The following is a 16,610-nucleotide window of genomic DNA, read 5'->3' as shown; positions in this document are numbered from 1 at the left end:
AAGTGTGTGACGCACATTCAAACTACATGCAAATATCCCCATTTCACAGTTTACTGTTCTGCAAGCACCGATGACCTTGTTATCATTTAGTGATTTAATGACCTCATGTACACGTTACCGCCAGCCAACCAACCACATCGTCTGCTGGGATTAGGAACATCCCAGAATGGATACCAACATGTCACCAGACTTGTTACATGGGTGAGCGGGGTGTGTTGAAGGCACAGTTTGTCTGATTGAACACTGATGCTGGGAGGAAGCAGGGGTCAGATGGCTGAGCGGTGAGGGAGTTGGGCTAGTAATCAGAAGGTTGCCGGATTGATTCCCAAATGATTTTGTGTCCTTGTGCAAGGTACTTCACCCTACTTGCCTCGGGGGGAATGTCCCCCTACTTACTGTAAGTCGCTCTGGATAAGAGCGTCTGCTAAATGACTAAATGTAAATGTAGGAAGGAGTGTGTGATTGGGTGTGAGAGTGTGTGAGTGAGTGGGTGTGTGTGTGTTGGGTATCCAGGAGAGGGCTTCAGGGAAAACAAGCAAGAGAATAATAACCTCCTCCTCTGGGAATATCACATCTCTCTCTCTCTCTCTCTCTCTCTCTCTCTCTCTCTCTCTCTCTCTCTCTCTCTCTCTCTCTCTCTCTCTCTCTCTCTCTCTCTCTCTCTCTCTCTCTCTCTCTCTCTCTCTCTCTCTCTCTCTCTCTCTCTCTCTCTCTCTCTCTCTCTCTCTCTCTCTCTCTCTCTCTCTCTCTCTCTCTCTCTCTCTCTCTCTCTCTCTCTCTCTCTCTCTCTCTCTCTCTCTCTCTCTCTCTCTCTCTCTCTCTCTCTCTCTCTCTCTCTCTCTCTCTCTCTCTCTCTCTCTCTCTCTCTCTTCCTGGGTGACCATACAAGGAGGCTGCTTCCTCCACACGGAGGTTGCTACGGCAACAGAGAAAGTGGCACATGGATCTGTAGGCTCCTGAAGAGAGATGCTGTTCCTGGGCTTCCATGGAACCACCCCCCCCCCCCCTTCAGCACTAATGAAACCCATACCCCCCCTCACCTTGTTGATGTGTAGCTGCTGGAAGTGCTGCTTGTGTTTCTCCAGGAACTGCTGGTGCTGCTGCTGCACCACCAGCTGCTGCAGGGCCTGGGGGCTCTGGGGCAGGGGGGCCGACTGGGTCCGACCCAGGGGGCGGTGCTGCCGCTGGAGCTTAGCCATGGAGGGGGGCTGCAGACCTCCCAGACCTGGAGGGGGCGGGGGGGGAGAGAGGGTGTAGGGTCAAGCTCTGGAGGTACAGGACTTCACAGAGACAGATTGTGATGGGGGCGGGGGGGAGAGCACAGCTTAGTTCTGGGGAGGACGGGAGCCCCACCTGCCACCAGGGGACTGTGGCTCTGCTCCAGGAGGACCATGTGCTTCAGGAGGGGGTTGTGTCCTGCGCCATCTCGTTCCAGGGGGGAGGAGGCCAGGTAGGGGGGCAGGTGTCCCCCCGGGAGGAAGGGGGAGGACAGGGGGAGGCCGTGCTGGAGCCCTGGCATAGCCAGCCTGCTGTCCCCATCCTGTGGGCCAGACACCACCTGGGGGGGCAGAGGGAGGGAGATCACATTCAAACAAGCTCAATAGATGTATTCACAGTATGCAGTCTAGTATCAAATCAAAACATAACATCTATATAATGGAGGTGGAGGATGGGAGGGGGTTGGAAGAAACAGGAGAGGTGGAGAGGAAAATAATGTAGGACGATGAAAATGTTTGTGTCACCCCCTTAGTGCCTGAAAGAGTCATATTTTGACTCTTTGGGCCCCAGGCACGACAGATCTAGTGACTTTCTGCAACTTTTGAAATCTCATTTTTGTTGTAAAACAGCAGCAAAATAACTGTGTTGTCCGTGTTGTCATAGAAAGTGGCACTGCCCCCCACCTCAGAGGTGAGCTGGGTGCTATGATTGGGTGTGGATGAGGGGCCAAATTGGTTTGGATTTAGGAAATCACATAATGTAGCAATTTTTTGCGACTACTGCCAATACCGATTTCTGGTGAGATTTTTGGAGCAACACTAGTTAGGTGCACTTTTCGCCCCCAATAATATAATTCTTCAAAAACCGTGCAACAGAACTTTCACGGAAGTAACGATTTCGGGAATGAAACGCACATTTTGACACCAGTCACGTCTATGTAGTACAAAACCTGAGGGACTAAATGGGTGTCTATATATTATATAAGTGAGATCATAGAAATTTGCCTTGCTGAGATTCATTTAGCAGATGCACTCAAATAGACATCCAGGGGAGTGACAGGATATGAACTTGCAACCTCATCAATGCAGTGAAATCTTCTAACCACTGAGCTAACTAACACACATCCTCCAGTTCTCTTCGTCTGGTCTCTTCACTTCAAACACTGCACTGATAGCTTTTGTTTGTGTCCTACATCCACTTGCTGGAACCACATGTCCTGTACAAGAGGAGGAAATAAGGAGGACATTCTCTGAGTGTGAGACAGACGCTGAGAGGGCCTGATGGGCCGGGGTCTGGCTGTGCGTCACGCCGGCTCATTGTGTCTGAATGGGGCCTTTCTGAGGCCGGGCTGGGAGACACACGGCCAACAGAGAGCTCTACACACAGGGGCCCCTTCTGTGGAGTCGGGAGTCAGGAGAAGAGGACAGCCTGCCAGCCTGCCTGCCTGCCTGCCTGCCTGCCTGCCTGCCTGCCTGCGCAAGCAAGCAAGCCCCCCTCCATACCCCCCGAAATAGAGGACAGGGAAGGAGGGAGGGAGGGAGGGTAACAAGGGGTGTGTGCTTGACTCTGTGTGCCGCATGTGTGCCTGTCTGTGTTTAAGAGAGTGTGTGTGTGTGTGTGACAGAGAGTGTGTGCGTGTGTGTGTATGTATGTGTGTGTGTGTGTGTGTCTACTCACGCTAGCTGGGCCGGTGGCGGGCAGCCCCAGGGTGATGTTGGGCAGGGAGGGAGATGTGTATAGAGAGAGCTGGCTCAGGGGGCCGTCTCTCCCGCTCAGCCTGTGAAGGAGGGAGGCCTGGGGAGCACACACACACATGGTCTCAGTCACACACACACACACACACATGGTCTCAGTCACACACACACACACACACACACACACATGGTCTCAGTCACACTCAAACAGACACACACACACATGGTCTCAGTCACACACACACACACACACACACACACATGGTCTCAGTCACACACACACACACACACACACACACACACACACACACACACACACACACACACACACACACACACACACACACACACACACACACACACGGTCTCAGTCACACTCAAACACACGCACACACATGGTCTCAGTCGTTCTTAAAACACACGCACTCACGGGCACACACACAGGGAAATAAACAGACCCCTCTACGAAAATAAACAACCTTGTCTGGTTGTCCTTGTCTTGTCTGTGGACCCCTGTGTTCTGCACAACCTGTCTCCAGCACACACACACACACACACGTACATATACACGAGCATGTGCGCACGTAAACACCCCCCCTGTCCCTCTGAGGTAGGTCAGGGTGGGGGTGGGGCATACCTCCACCTGGCTGCAGGACACCGCCATGCCGTTCTCCTTGGGGATGTTGCTGGAGCTGTTGTTGGGCGAGCTGGGGCCTGAACCAGGGGCGCTGTTACTCACAGACTCTGGAAAACAGCCAGACAACAGCCAACGTTAACATCCAGGAACATCCACGTACCTTCCCAGGAACCTACTGAAGGATACTGGAGGTCTCACTGTTGAAGAGAGTATTAGTGGATGTGCTGCATTGTGTGTGACCTGAGGCCAGGTACAGAGGATACGCGTGTGTGGGTGTGTACCGGCCGTGTCGAGGGAGCGTTTCTTGGTGGAGGTGATGGGCCCCTCCTTCCTCCTCAGCAGAGGGCTGCTCCGGCGCTCTGACACTTTCTGCTTCAGCTTGGAGCGCAGCTTCAGGTTGGGCTCAGACGCTGGGGGAAACACAGCACACCACCACACTCAGGACAAGTGTCTTCTGGGGAGAACACACGACAAGAACATCACTCGTGGAAACACAGGCCCGCAGAACATTGTGAGATGGAATTTCAAAAAGAGAAGGTATTCCTTCAGAAAGCTAAAGGTCAGTTAGAGGAGCAGGTCCTCATAGCTCCCAACCTGTCTTCCCCCTCTCTCCATCCTCCCTTCCTCCTCTCTCCCAGACACTATATGCTTTATTCCCAGAATCCCTGGAACTCTCTCTCCAGCTTTCTGCCAGGAAATTAGTCAGCGCAGGCGGTTGACCACCAGTTGACCCTCTGATCCGCCCCTGACCCTGAGAAGAGGAGTCTGGCGTGGAAGGGCCGAAACGCTCATTAGGGTTTGAGGAAGGCGGCGGGCAGAGAGCTGGCCGAGGTCCAACAAGATCTGGTATGAGTCTGCGTGGTTATAATGGTCAGCGTCTAAATGAGGACGAGCCCTTTCTCTCCACTTCCTATTTTGTTGTTAATAAAGGAGACAAGGGTTCACCTGTCTTAATGCACTTGAGAGAGGCAGGGCAGGGGCTGTAGGAGGAGCAGGGCGGAGGGGAGGATGGCTAATGTAGAAGCACTTTTTGAAAGTGAAGTGAAAGAGCACTCTCAATCTGACGGGGATGAACCTGCGGTTGACCTCGACTGTCAAAAAAAAGAAAAACAGGCGGTGCTTCTTGTAAGTGGACGGCACTTGTCCAGAAGTCTTTGTTAACAGGATCGAGGGAGAGGTTTTGATGGGGAGAGAAATTAAAGGGCTATCAACTTGAAGTCAACATCAAGGTCTCCAGATAATTTTCTTTTTTCATCATTTTCTTTTTTTGACTTCTTTGATCTTTCTGCAGTTGTTGCAGTGCCATTGTGCAGCTGTCCCTGTGTAAACTAACTGGCAGCAAATCACAATAATCTTATGAATGAGACACAAGCATTAACTAAATACCGTTTTAATACATGTTTTTGCTTATCGAGGGGGATGAAGAAGGTGAACTGAGTTTCAGTGGAAGTTTCTAGTCCTGTGATAGCTGTTAGCTGTCCTGTTGAGGGCGCTGGGAGTGCTGTAAGGATGTAGAGGTCCAGGACTGATGGTTGCCACTGTGGTCAGAGGCTTTGTGATGGCTGCTGCGGTGGCTGTTTGGGGTTATGGGAGTGAGTCGAGGAGAAGCCTTGACGAGGGGGAACAGAACTTGTGAGTGACACTCAACAGAGAGAGGGCAGCTGTGCCAAGCTACAAACTCACATGCACCAAACTTCCACTCTCAGCCACAGTCAAGCAGGCTCACTCAACGCTTTTTTTCTAATTCTGAACGCGTCTTCCATTACAAACATTTGCATTTACCATCACATCCCGATGCCCAAACCATCCCGAACACGAGAGATGCAGAGATGCAGGAGAGATGCAGGATAGATGCAGGAGAGATGCAGAGATGCAGGAGAGATGCAGAGATGCAGGAGAGATGCAGAGATGCAGGAGAGATGCAGAGATGCAGGAGAGATGCAGAGATGCAGGAGAGATGCAGGAGAGATGCAGGAGAGATGCAGGAGAGATGCAGGAGAGATGCAGGAGAGATGCAGAGGGCGTTATTAGCCTGTAATGCTGAGCTGCGTTCACGGGAGATGAGTGGGCAACGACCAGAGCAAGCCTGCAGGCCCTGGCTGCCAGCCAGCTGTGGAGAGGACTGGGAGGACTGGCCAGAGGGTGGAGGAGTGGGTGGAGGTGTGGTGGGCGGGAGGGTGGAGACAAAGTTGCTGCCAGGAGTCTGTTCTGTGAGGTCTGGGGAGGGAAGCCAGGGGGGAGAGTGAAAGTGTTGATGCAGGAGGTCTGGAGAGGGGGGGAGGGGGGAGGCTTACAGGCTGTCTGCAGGCACTTGGAGCCAGTGGGGGTGGGTCACATCGGGACGTAGTGACTTTGAAGGGTCTTAGCAGTGGGCCAGGCTAAAGCACACTGCAGGGGACCAATCCTGCTGACACCAGGCTTTCTCTCTGTCACCTCTCTATCTCTCTATCTCCCTCTCTATCTCTATCTCTCTCTCTCTCTCTGTCTCTCTATCTCCCCCTCTCTCTCTATCTCTCTATCTCCCTCTCTATCTCTCTCTATCTCTATCTCTCTCTATCTCTATCTCTCTCTATCTCTATCTCTCTCTATATCTCCCTCTCTATCTCTCTCTGTCTCTCTGTCTCTCTCTCTGTCTCTCTCTCTGTCTCTCTCTCTGTCTCTCTCTCTGTCTCTCTCTCTGTCTCTCTCTCTGTCTCTCTCTCTGTCTCTCTCTCTGTCTCTCTCTCTGTCTCTCTCTCTGTCTCTCTCTCTCTATCTCTCTCTCTGTCTCTCTCTCTGTCTCTCTCTCTGTCTCTCTCTCTGTCTCTCTCTCTGTCTCTCTCTCTCTATCTCTCTCTATCTCCCTCTCTATTTCTCTATCTCCCTCTTTATCTCTCCATCTCCCTATCTCTCCATCTCTCTATCTCTCCATCTCTCTATCTCTCCATCTCTCTATCTCCCTCTCTATCTCTCTATTTCTCTATCTCCCTCTCTATCTCTCCATCTCCCTATCTCTCCATCTCCCTATCTCCCTCTCTATCTCTCTATCTCCCAACCTCTCTATCTCCCAACCTCTCTACCTCTCTATCTCCCAACCTCTCCCCCTCCCCCTCCATATTACAAAACACACACAGAGAGATTAAAGGGAATCAACACCGAACCTAACCTACACAAAAGGCATACGGTTAAGGTTGCAACATGATTGAACAGTTTAGGAGTTTAGACGTCTTTGCTCCACGTTACATTCATTAATTGAACCGCACCAGAGTTTGTTTTAAATCGAACCAAACCGCCAAGTGTGAACACACGCTTAAAGTATACGTCTGTGGAATTTGTTGATCCTGACATGATTATAACTCCACATGTTCGCTTCAGGGTGCTGTTTAAAAAAATAACTTTCTCATTCATAAAAACTTATTTTCAAATGGTTATTTTTAAAAGAAAGAGCAAAGTTTCAAAAGATATTTACAGCTACTAGTCATCTACTGTTTGCGTTTGCGTCAGTTGAGAAAATCGGATTGATGACGGTGGAGCAGTGTTGATGTGATCGTGCTACAGACGCAGTGTAGCGAACAAAAAACATCTATTCCGGGAGTCTGGAGAGCCTCTTCAGTGCAGGCTGAATAGACCGTGATTGGGGCTCATGTTTGGCGGTCTGAATAGAATGAATTGGGCTTAAATGAAGATGAATATGCTAATGTTATGTGTCCTGAGTGGTCCTTCAAAAGATGAAAACTGATCCGGAGCCCACCACTCTATGTGCTCAGAGAAGTCGGCCGGTAACAAGGTTTCACAAACTTGGAACATGGTCTAAAAAGGTTGCCCTTAAAATCTGACAAACTCAAAAGGTACAACATTTTTATTTGGCAAGTAAGCAGTCCTTCAGGTGCTTTAGTACACCCAATTACCAAGGACAATTTAGAAAGTGAATTTAATGCGAATCAATGCTTCATGCCCCATCCTTATAGGTGCAAAATGTATCGTCGATATTTCACAGCTTGGACTGTGTGGTCAAGAACAGTCAATTTTGTGTCTGTTAACCGGTCTTCAAGGTTAACCGGTCTTCAAGGTCGTTTTCCTTCTTGTGGAACACATGGTGCCTGCACATACTGTGAGGGGGTTTGAGATCCAACGTCACTGCTGGGAGGGAGAGGAAAGGAGTCGGGTGACATTTCCCCGCTGACAGTTAAGAGCAGCAAAGCATCCTCTAGCATGGGATAAGACGCTGTTACAATGTATAGCCATCACACGGTCCTGCTAGCCATGACGGAGGGTGCTGGCGGGCCGCAACAGTGTGTGTGTGTGTGTGTGTGTGTGAGACAGTGTGTGTCTGTGTGTGTGAGACAGTGTGTGTGTGTGTGTGTGTGAGACAGTGTGTGTGTGTGTGTGTGTGTGTGTGTGTGAGTTGGGGGGATGAGTCACTGCAGTCTTAACCAGCATGCGTTTTAATAAGCCTATAAAGCTGTTAGAACCCAAACCTGATAAGGAGAACGAGTTCTCCGCAGCACGCTCCGCTGCCTGACTAAGGTGTGTCGAGGCGGCAGGGCAGAGAGGAGGGAGAGTGTGTGGGTTGGTGCTGGGAAGGGGATGTCAAGTCCACAGGCACAACTGCCTTGTGATGTGAGATAAATCTTAATTGGGGTGGAGGTGTGTGGAGTGTACGTGTGGACAACGAGAAGCTTTCGCTTGTCCAGTGTGCTGATGACAGCAGTTTCTGGGTCTTCCTCTTCCAGGGAACTACCGACTGGCAGAGAGCGTTGAAAATCTTCCTAATTCTATTTCAAACAGTCACTTGCTTAAATACTCAACACATGAACCGTCTGACTGTCGGAGGCTGTGCCGACTTCTGTTCCACACACACACACACACACACACACACACACACACACACACACACACACACACACACACACAGACTAGTCTACCTGAAGCCTCTGGTCTGATTCTCTCTCAGTGCCCTTCATAAGAGGAGACCCATTTGGCAGCCAGCACTCTGCTCCGGACCATAGTGTTGGCCTTCTCTTCTGACCAGAAGGTCCCAGCCTCGCTCTGTGTGTGTAGATCAGCTCTCCAAAACCACCCAATTACCCACCATCCCTGTTGAGTCAGAGGCTCTCAACTGTACTAATGGAGCGAGCTTTCACCACTAGCTGGTTCTTAACAGGGTAGTCCACATCTGTTCTGAACTTGGAAATACTTTAGCTGTTGTCCACCAGCTGCCTTTAATGATTAGGGGTTTTCATGATATGATATGCATATTAGTTGTGCCACAAAAGGGACTTCTAATAGTTACATTAAAATGTAAACTGTCAAAGCCACTGGCTACATGTCATGTAGCGGCCCTTTGCTAGCATAATATGCTTTTTTATTTTTTATTTGGCATATTAAATCTAGCAAGCCTTTAGAAGAAACCCTTGTTATCTCACATGACAACAAGGGTGTAAATATCACAAGGAAATACTGGTCTAAAATTCCAGAAACAAAAGACTCTCAAAACAACTCCTCCATGTTTGCATGAATAGATTGCGATCCCATGGCAAATACTTCACAACGTCACACATGACGTCAATCACCACGGCTGTCGACTGATACCGAGAGCATTTCACCCAACTTCCTCTTTTAGGATGTTATCTGGTCAGTCAGATCACACCCCTTTTAGAGATGTGTGAGTGTGTGTGTGTGTGTGTGTGTGTGTGAGTGTGTGTGTGTGTGTGTGTGTGTGTGTGTGTGTGTGTGTGTGTGTGTGTGTGTGTGGGTGTGTGTGTGTGGGTGTGCAGTCTGGCTCTCCTATCTCTAGAGCTTAAAAGCAAACGTCAACATTCTCCCCAAACATGACATGCTCAACTGTCCTCTGTAATACTACAACACTAGTCATGCTCAACTCTCCTCTCTGATACTACAACTGACATTCAGAGACTGTTTGGGTGTTCCACAGGGCTGTGTTCTAGGCCCAGTCATGTTTGGGTCATGCTTCTTGTGTTTGGGCCTGGACAGGTCAGCTGTGATGGGGCCTGTCAGCCCTCAACACTACACTGGTGGGCTTCCAGCAGGGACAACTGGATGTTAGACTGCCAAGCAGCCCAGAGGCTAAGTGAATAATCACAGGCCAGCCAAACATCACCCAGAGAGAGAAGGAGTGCTATGCTGTGGTTTACACCACAGCCTTTATACCCACCACAGTGTGGGTTTGTGCAAGTCTCGCAGAAGGCCAGTACCTTAGGGTTAATCGTTTGACTGCACGGTTTAATGCTGTTTCAATAATGCAACTTGAAAACATCCTCTGAGTTCCAGGGTTAGGGTTCCCTGCAGAGCTACGCCCTCAGGGGCCAGTGGCGGGGTCCTACCTGTCTTGCGGAGGGGGAAGTCGTCTTTGGAGTCGTACATCCCCAGGAGAGGGTGGTTATAAGTGGACATCCCTGTCTGAGGAGGTGAGCTCTGGTCCAGGGAGCTGTGCTGGGTCTTCCTGTGGAGACAGAGAGAAGAGGTATGAGGCAGAAAACAGCCAGCTGGGCTGTCCTGTCCAAGAGGAAGGAACAGAATGCACACAGTAAAGAAAATAAAGAAAAGAAAAAGAAAAGGTCTTGAGTACATCCTGTTAGACACGGGTCCCTAATGTCAGGAAGAGCATGAACTGAGAATGTCCAGAGCCAGACCTAGCAGCCTCATGGTAAACCTCGCCGTCTCGACGACAGAAGACAAGTAGGTACGCAGACAAACATGCTGATACACATCTGCACCCCATCTTCAGGACGCTGTCATAAAGCCTGCTTTGTGGCAGAGGGTTGGTTTACCGCCGAAACACTTTGCGTGATGCAGTATCTCAGAAGGACCTGATCGAATCAGAAGCGTCTCTGAGGGTGTGGTGCTGTCTGTTGGTAAACAATCCAGCACTGCCAGGATCCTGCCTGGGGATCATGTGATCAACCTGACTGCACCATCATAAATATGCTATGTTGAGGCCCAGGCTGAATTTATCATCCTGTTAGTCTAATGTTTAAGTGTGTAGTGCTCGTGGGTGTGTGTAGTGTATGTGTATGTGTATATACGTCTCATCTTGCTTCCTGTAACCGCCACTCCTGTTTCATTAAGAAGTCGGTAATGGAGAAACATGGACCTGATCACAGAGAAGAGAACGACTCCCCAGCAGTGGAGACAAGGGCCCTGCTAGGGGGCCAGTTCAGGTCAGCCGCCAGCCACACAACACCAGTGAATGCCCTTCCCTCCATCTCCCATCTGCTGTCTTTTATTTATGACTGACATGATTCTGGCTTGCTGAGAAAATATCAAAAGGAGAACCCCCCCGCTGGCTGTGGGGATGTTTGGAATAAAACTACCGTGTTCGCCAGCATCTTCACAATTCTGTTTCATGTCTCTGTAATCCACAACAAGCACTTCGTCAAACCGTCATTTGGAAGATGGCAAATAAACTTTTCTTCAATAAAGAAAAGCACTGTAGTAATTCCTGAAATGAAATAAATTGATGTCAAAAAATCCATGCCACCGGTAGAGGGTGAGGAGGAGAAAGCTGGGAAGAAAGACTGCTGTCAGTGTTTTAATATTCCTCCTTTCATCCCCCTTATCACAGACAGACAGCTGAGGGGCTGGAAATAGGCTAGGTGTCTGGCCAAGGAGAGCAGACCAGAGGGGTGGAGAGATGGTGACAGAGAGAAAAAGAGAGAGAGATTGTAAAAAAAAAAAGATTTCTGTGAAGTTGAGTAAGGCATAAAAGAGACCCTTAAAATAATGAAAGGGGAGGCAAGAGTTAAGAAAGAAATAGGAAGAGATAGGTGGGGGGAGGGAGGGGGGGAAAGAGAGAGGTGGGGGGGAGAAAGAGAGAGGTGGGGGAAGGTAGGGAGGGAGAGGGAGAAAGAGACAGAAAAAGGCAAACGTGTCCTTTCCTGTCACCTCAGATTCATTCACTCGTTTCCCTGTCTGATCGCTCCCCTTCCTAAACCTCTTCAAATATTTAAGGAGCACAAAAGGTGGCATCCTTATCTTTCTTCCCGGGCTTCAAACTCGCTTGTGTCAAAGACAAGAAACTGCCAATCCCACTTCACAAAGAGGCCTGCTGCTTGGAGGAGAAAGCTAATTCCTTCAAATACTGCTGTGTGCTCCTTCAAGGTAGAAAAGAGTTGTACACTTAGAAGATTTCAAATCATCCAAAAAGAAGAGTCACGCGTGACATCACAAGTTCTTCCATAGATTTGAAGAACAGCTGAGGCAAGCTACAGTTTATCTACAACTAATCTCCTTTCTTCTAAAGGCTTGCTAGATTTAATATGCAAAATTGTAAAAATGCATATTATTCCATCTATGACCTTCCTATGCTAACATGAGAGTCATGAGAACAGTTCTCTACAGGAGAGAGAGGGTGAGGGTCTCTCTACAGGAGAGAGGGTGAGGGTCTCTCTACAGGGGAGAGAGGAGAGGGTGAGGGTCTCTCTACAGGGGAGAGGGGAGAGGGTCTCTCTACAGGAGAGAGGGTCTCTCTACAGGAGAGAGGAGAGGGTGAGGGTCTCTACAGGGGAGAGAGGAGAGGGTCTCTCTACAGGGGAGAGGGGAGAGGGTCTCTACAGGAGAGAGGAGAGGGTGAGGGTCTCTCTACAGGGGAGAAAAGAGAGGGTGAGGGTCTCTCTACAGGGGAGAGAGGAGAAGGTGAGGGTCTCTCTACAGGGGAGAGAGGAGAGGGTGAGGGTCTCTACAGGTGAGAGAGGAGAGGGTGAGGGTCTGTCTACAGGAGAGAGAGGAGAGGGTGAGGGTCTCTGTACAGGGGAGGATGTCCAGGGGTGGAAAGCCCGGACAGGGAAGCCCGTTCAGCCACTCACCCGTACCAGTAGCGAGGGTCTCTGGGCATGCAGTGGTTCATACTGCGCTGGGCCAGAGCTTTCTTCTTGTTCAGAACAAACTCCTGCAAACGCATCTTCACCTCCGTACTGGCAACCGCACCTAGGAGGGAGAGAGAGAAGGAAGGATGGAGAGAGAGAGACGAAGGGAGAGAGACGAAGGGAGAGAGACAGGGAGGGAGACCCTTAGTCAGAGACGCCAGAGAACATTGTCCTGTGACCATGCTCTGGAGATACAGCAGGCCTGTTCATGTGACCATGCTCTGGAGATACAGCAGGCCTGTTCATGTGACCATGCTCTGGAGATACAGCAGGCCTGTTCATGTGACCATGCTCTGGAGATACAGCAGGCCTGTTCATGTGACCATGCTCTGGAGATACAGCAGGCCTGTTCATGTGACCATGCTCTGGAGATACAGCAGGCCTGTTCATGTGACCATGCTCTGGAGATACAGCAGGCCTGTTCATGTGACCATGCTCTGGAGATACAGCAGGCCTGTTCATGTGACCATGCTCTGGAGATACAGCAGGCCTGTTCATGTGACCATGCTCTGGAGATACAGCAGGCCTGTTCATGTGACCATGCTCTGGAGATACAGCAGGCCTGTTCATGTGACCATGCTCTGGAGATACAGCAGGCCTGTTCATGTGACCATGCTCTGGAGATACAGCAGGCCTGTTCATGTGACCATGCTCTGGAGATACAGCAGGCCTGTTCATGTGACCATGCTCTGGAGATACAGCAGGCCGGTTCATGTGACCATGCTCTGGAGATACAGCAGGCCTGTTCATGTGACCATGCTCTGGAGATACAGCAGGCCTGTTCATGTGACCATGCTCTGGAGATACAGCAGGCCTGTTCATGTGACCATGCTCTGGAGATACAGCAGGCCTGTTCATGTGACCATGCTCTGGAGATACAGCAGGCCTGTTCATGTGACCATGCTCTGGAGATACAGCAGGCCGGTTCATGTGACCATGCTCTGGAGATACAGCAGGCCTGTTCATGTGACCATGCTCTGGAGATACAGCAGGCCTGTTCATGTGACCATGCTCTGGAGATACAGCAGGCCTGTTCATGTGACCATGCTCTGGAGATACAGCAGGCCTGTTCATGTGACCATGCTCTGGAGATACAGCAGGCCTGTTCATGTGACCATGCTCTGGAGATACAGCAGGCCTGTTCATGTGACCATGCTCTGGAGATACAGCAGGCCTGTTCATGTGACCATGCTCTGGAGATACAGCAGGCCTGTTCATGTGACCATGCTCTGGAGATACAGCAGGCCTGGCAGGCCGGTTCATGTGACCATGCTCTGGAGATACAGCAGGCCTGTTCATGTGACCATGCTCTGGAGATACAGCAGGCCTGTTCATGTGACCATGCTCTGGAGATACAGCAGGCCTGTTCATGTGACCATGCTCTGGAGATACAGCAGGCCTGTTCATGTGACCATGCTCTGGAGATACAGCAGGCCTGGCAGGCCGGTTCATGTGACCATGCTCTGGAGATACAGCAGGCCTGGCAGGCCGGTTCATGTGACCATGCTCTGGAGATACAGCAGGCCTGTTCATGTGACCATGCTCTGGAGATACAGCAGGCCTGGCAGGCCGGTTCATGTGACCATGCTCTGGAGATACAGCAGGCCTGGCAGGCCGGTTCATGTGACCATGCTCTGGAGATACAGCAGGCCTGGCAGGCCGGTTCATGTGACCATGCTCTGGAGATACAGCAGGCCTGGCAGGCCGGTTCATGTGACCATGCTCTGGAGATACAGCAGGCCTGTTCATGTGACCATGCTCTGGAGATACAGCAGGCCTGGCAGGCCGGTTCATGTGACCATGCTCTGGAGATACAGCAGGCCTGTTCATGTGACCATGCTCTGGAGATACAGCAGGCCTGGCAGGCCGGTTCATGTGACCATGCTCTGGAGATACAGCAGGCCTGGCAGGCCGGTTCATGTGACCATGCTCTGGAGATACAGCAGGCCTGGCAGGCCGGTTCATGTGACCATGCTCTGGAGATACAGCAGGCCTGTTCATGTGACCATGCTCTGGAGATACAGCAGGTCTGGCAGGCCGGTTCATGTGACCATGCTCTGGAGATACAGCAGGCCTGTTCATGTGACCATGCTCTGGAGATACAGCAGGCCTGGCAGGCCGGTTCATGTGACCATGCTCTGGAGATACAGCAGGCCTGGCAGGCCGGTTCATGTGACCATGCTCTGGAGATACAGCAGGCCTGGCAGGCCGGTTCATGTGACCATGCTCTGGAGATACAGCAGGCCTGGCAGGCCGGTTCATGTGACCATGCTCTGGAGATACAGCAGGCCTGGCAGGCCGGTTCATGTGACCATGCTCTGGAGATACAGCAGGCCTGGCAGGCCGGTTCATGTGACCATGCTCTGGAGATACAGCAGGCCTGGCAGGCCGGTTCATGTGACCATGCTCTGGAGATACAGCAGGCCTGGCAGGCCGGTTCATGTGACCATGCTCTGGAGATACAGCAGGCCTGGCAGGCCTGTTCATGTGACCATGCTCTGGAGATACAGCAGGCCTGGCAGGCCGGTTCATGTGACCATGCTCTGGAGATACAGCAGGCCTGGCAGGCCGGTTCATGTGACCATGCTCTGGAGATACAGCAGGCCTGGCAGGCCGGTTCATGTGACCATGCTCTGGAGATACAGCAGGCCTGGCAGGCCTGTTCATGTGACCATGCTCTGGAGATACAGCAGGCCTGGCAGGCCGGTTCATGTGACCATGCTCTGGAGATACAGCAGGCCTGGCAGGCCGGTTCATGTGACCATGCTCTGGAGATACAGCAGGCCTGTTCATGTGACCATGCTCTGGAGATACAGCAGGCCTGGCAGGCCGGTTCATGTGACCATGCTCTGGAGATACAGCAGGCCTGGCAGGCCGGTTCATGTGACCATGCTCTGGAGATACAGCAGGCCTGGCAGGCCGGTTCATGTGACCATGCTCTGGAGATACAGCAGGCCTGGCAGGCCGGTTCATGTGACCATGCTCTGGAGATACAGCAGGCCTGGCAGGCCGGTTCATGTGACCATGCTCTGGAGATACAGCAGGCCTGGCAGGCCGGTTCATGTGACCATGCTCTGGAGATACAGCAGGCCTGGCAGGCCGGTTCATGTGACCATGCTCTGGAGATACAGCAGGCCTGGCAGGCCGGTTCATGTGACCATGCTCTGGAGATACAGCAGGCCTGGCAGGCCGGTTCATGTGACCATGCTCTGGAGATACAGCAGGCCTGGCAGGCCGGTTCATGTGACCATGCTCTGGAGATACAGCAGGCCTGGCAGGCCTGTTCATGTGACCATGCTCTGGAGATACAGCAGGCCTGGCAGGCCGGTTCATGTGACCATGCTCTGGAGATACAGCAGGCCTGGCAGGCCGGTTCATGTGACCATGCTCTGGAGATACAGCAGGCCTGGCAGGCCGGTTCATGTGACCATGCTCTGGAGATACAGCAGGCCTGGCAGGCCTGTTCATGTGACCATGCTCTGGAGATACAGCAGGCCTGGCAGGCCGGTTCATGTGACCATGCTCTGGAGATACAGCAGGCCTGGCAGGCCGGTTCATGTGACCATGCTCTGGAGATACAGCAGGCCTGTTCATGTGACCATGCTCTGGAGATACAGCAGGCCTGGCAGGCCGGTTCATGTGACCATGCTCTGGAGATACAGCAGGCCTGGCAGGCCGGTTCATGTGACCATGCTCTGGAGATACAGCAGGCCTGGCAGGCCGGTTCATGTGACCATGCTCTGGAGATACAGCAGGCCTGGCAGGCCGGTTCATGTGACCATGCTCTGGAGATACAGCAGGCCTGGCAGGCCGGTTCATGTGACCATGCTCTGGAGATACAGCAGGCCTGGCAGGCCGGTTCATGTGACCATGCTCTGGAGATACAGCAGGCCGGTTCATGTGACCATGCTCTGGAGATACAGCAGGCCTGTTCATGTGACCATGCTCTGGAGATACAGCAGGGTACTCAGACACCAACAACCAGACAAGGGCTCACTAGAGAGCAGCAGACTGACTGAAAACTACAAATCCCAGTGGCTTGTGGACTACAACATAGACCTTCATGGTATATCAAGATGTCAGAGTGGAGAGTGTGGTTACGAGGGCTGATGTGGGGTCTTCCTGCTGACTAACCCAGCGAGGACAACGTGGTCCTGTCTGATGTGAGCAGCCTGACAGAACAAAGCTGAAGGGAAC

The 16,610-nt window shown here is 51.6% G+C and overlaps 1 protein-coding gene across 1 annotated transcript in view; it reads right to left on the bottom strand.

Annotated features, from left to right (window-relative positions):
• Positions 1–16,610, bottom strand: part of hdac4 (histone deacetylase 4) — a 68,165-nt gene that overhangs the window by 40,537 nt on the left and 11,018 nt on the right. The window contains exons 4-10 of the mRNA XM_084688896.1: positions 12,354–12,474; positions 9,873–9,991; positions 3,831–3,959; positions 3,550–3,656; positions 2,896–3,012; positions 1,354–1,558; positions 1,041–1,225 (exon numbers count right to left, since the gene is read on the bottom strand). Coding sequence (XP_084545022.1) covers positions 1,041–1,225; positions 1,354–1,558; positions 2,896–3,012; positions 3,550–3,656; positions 3,831–3,959; positions 9,873–9,991; positions 12,354–12,474 — 983 coding nt within the window. The remainder of the gene's footprint in view (positions 1–1,040; positions 1,226–1,353; positions 1,559–2,895; positions 3,013–3,549; positions 3,657–3,830; positions 3,960–9,872; positions 9,992–12,353; positions 12,475–16,610) is intronic.

This window comes from Hypomesus nipponensis, chromosome 23 (genome assembly GCF_054491055.1).
Source record: "Hypomesus nipponensis isolate SF chromosome 23, ASM5449105v1, whole genome shotgun sequence".
Lineage (NCBI taxonomy): Eukaryota > Metazoa > Chordata > Actinopteri > Osmeriformes > Osmeridae > Hypomesus > Hypomesus nipponensis.
This window is presented reverse-complemented; position numbering and strand designations above follow the sequence as displayed.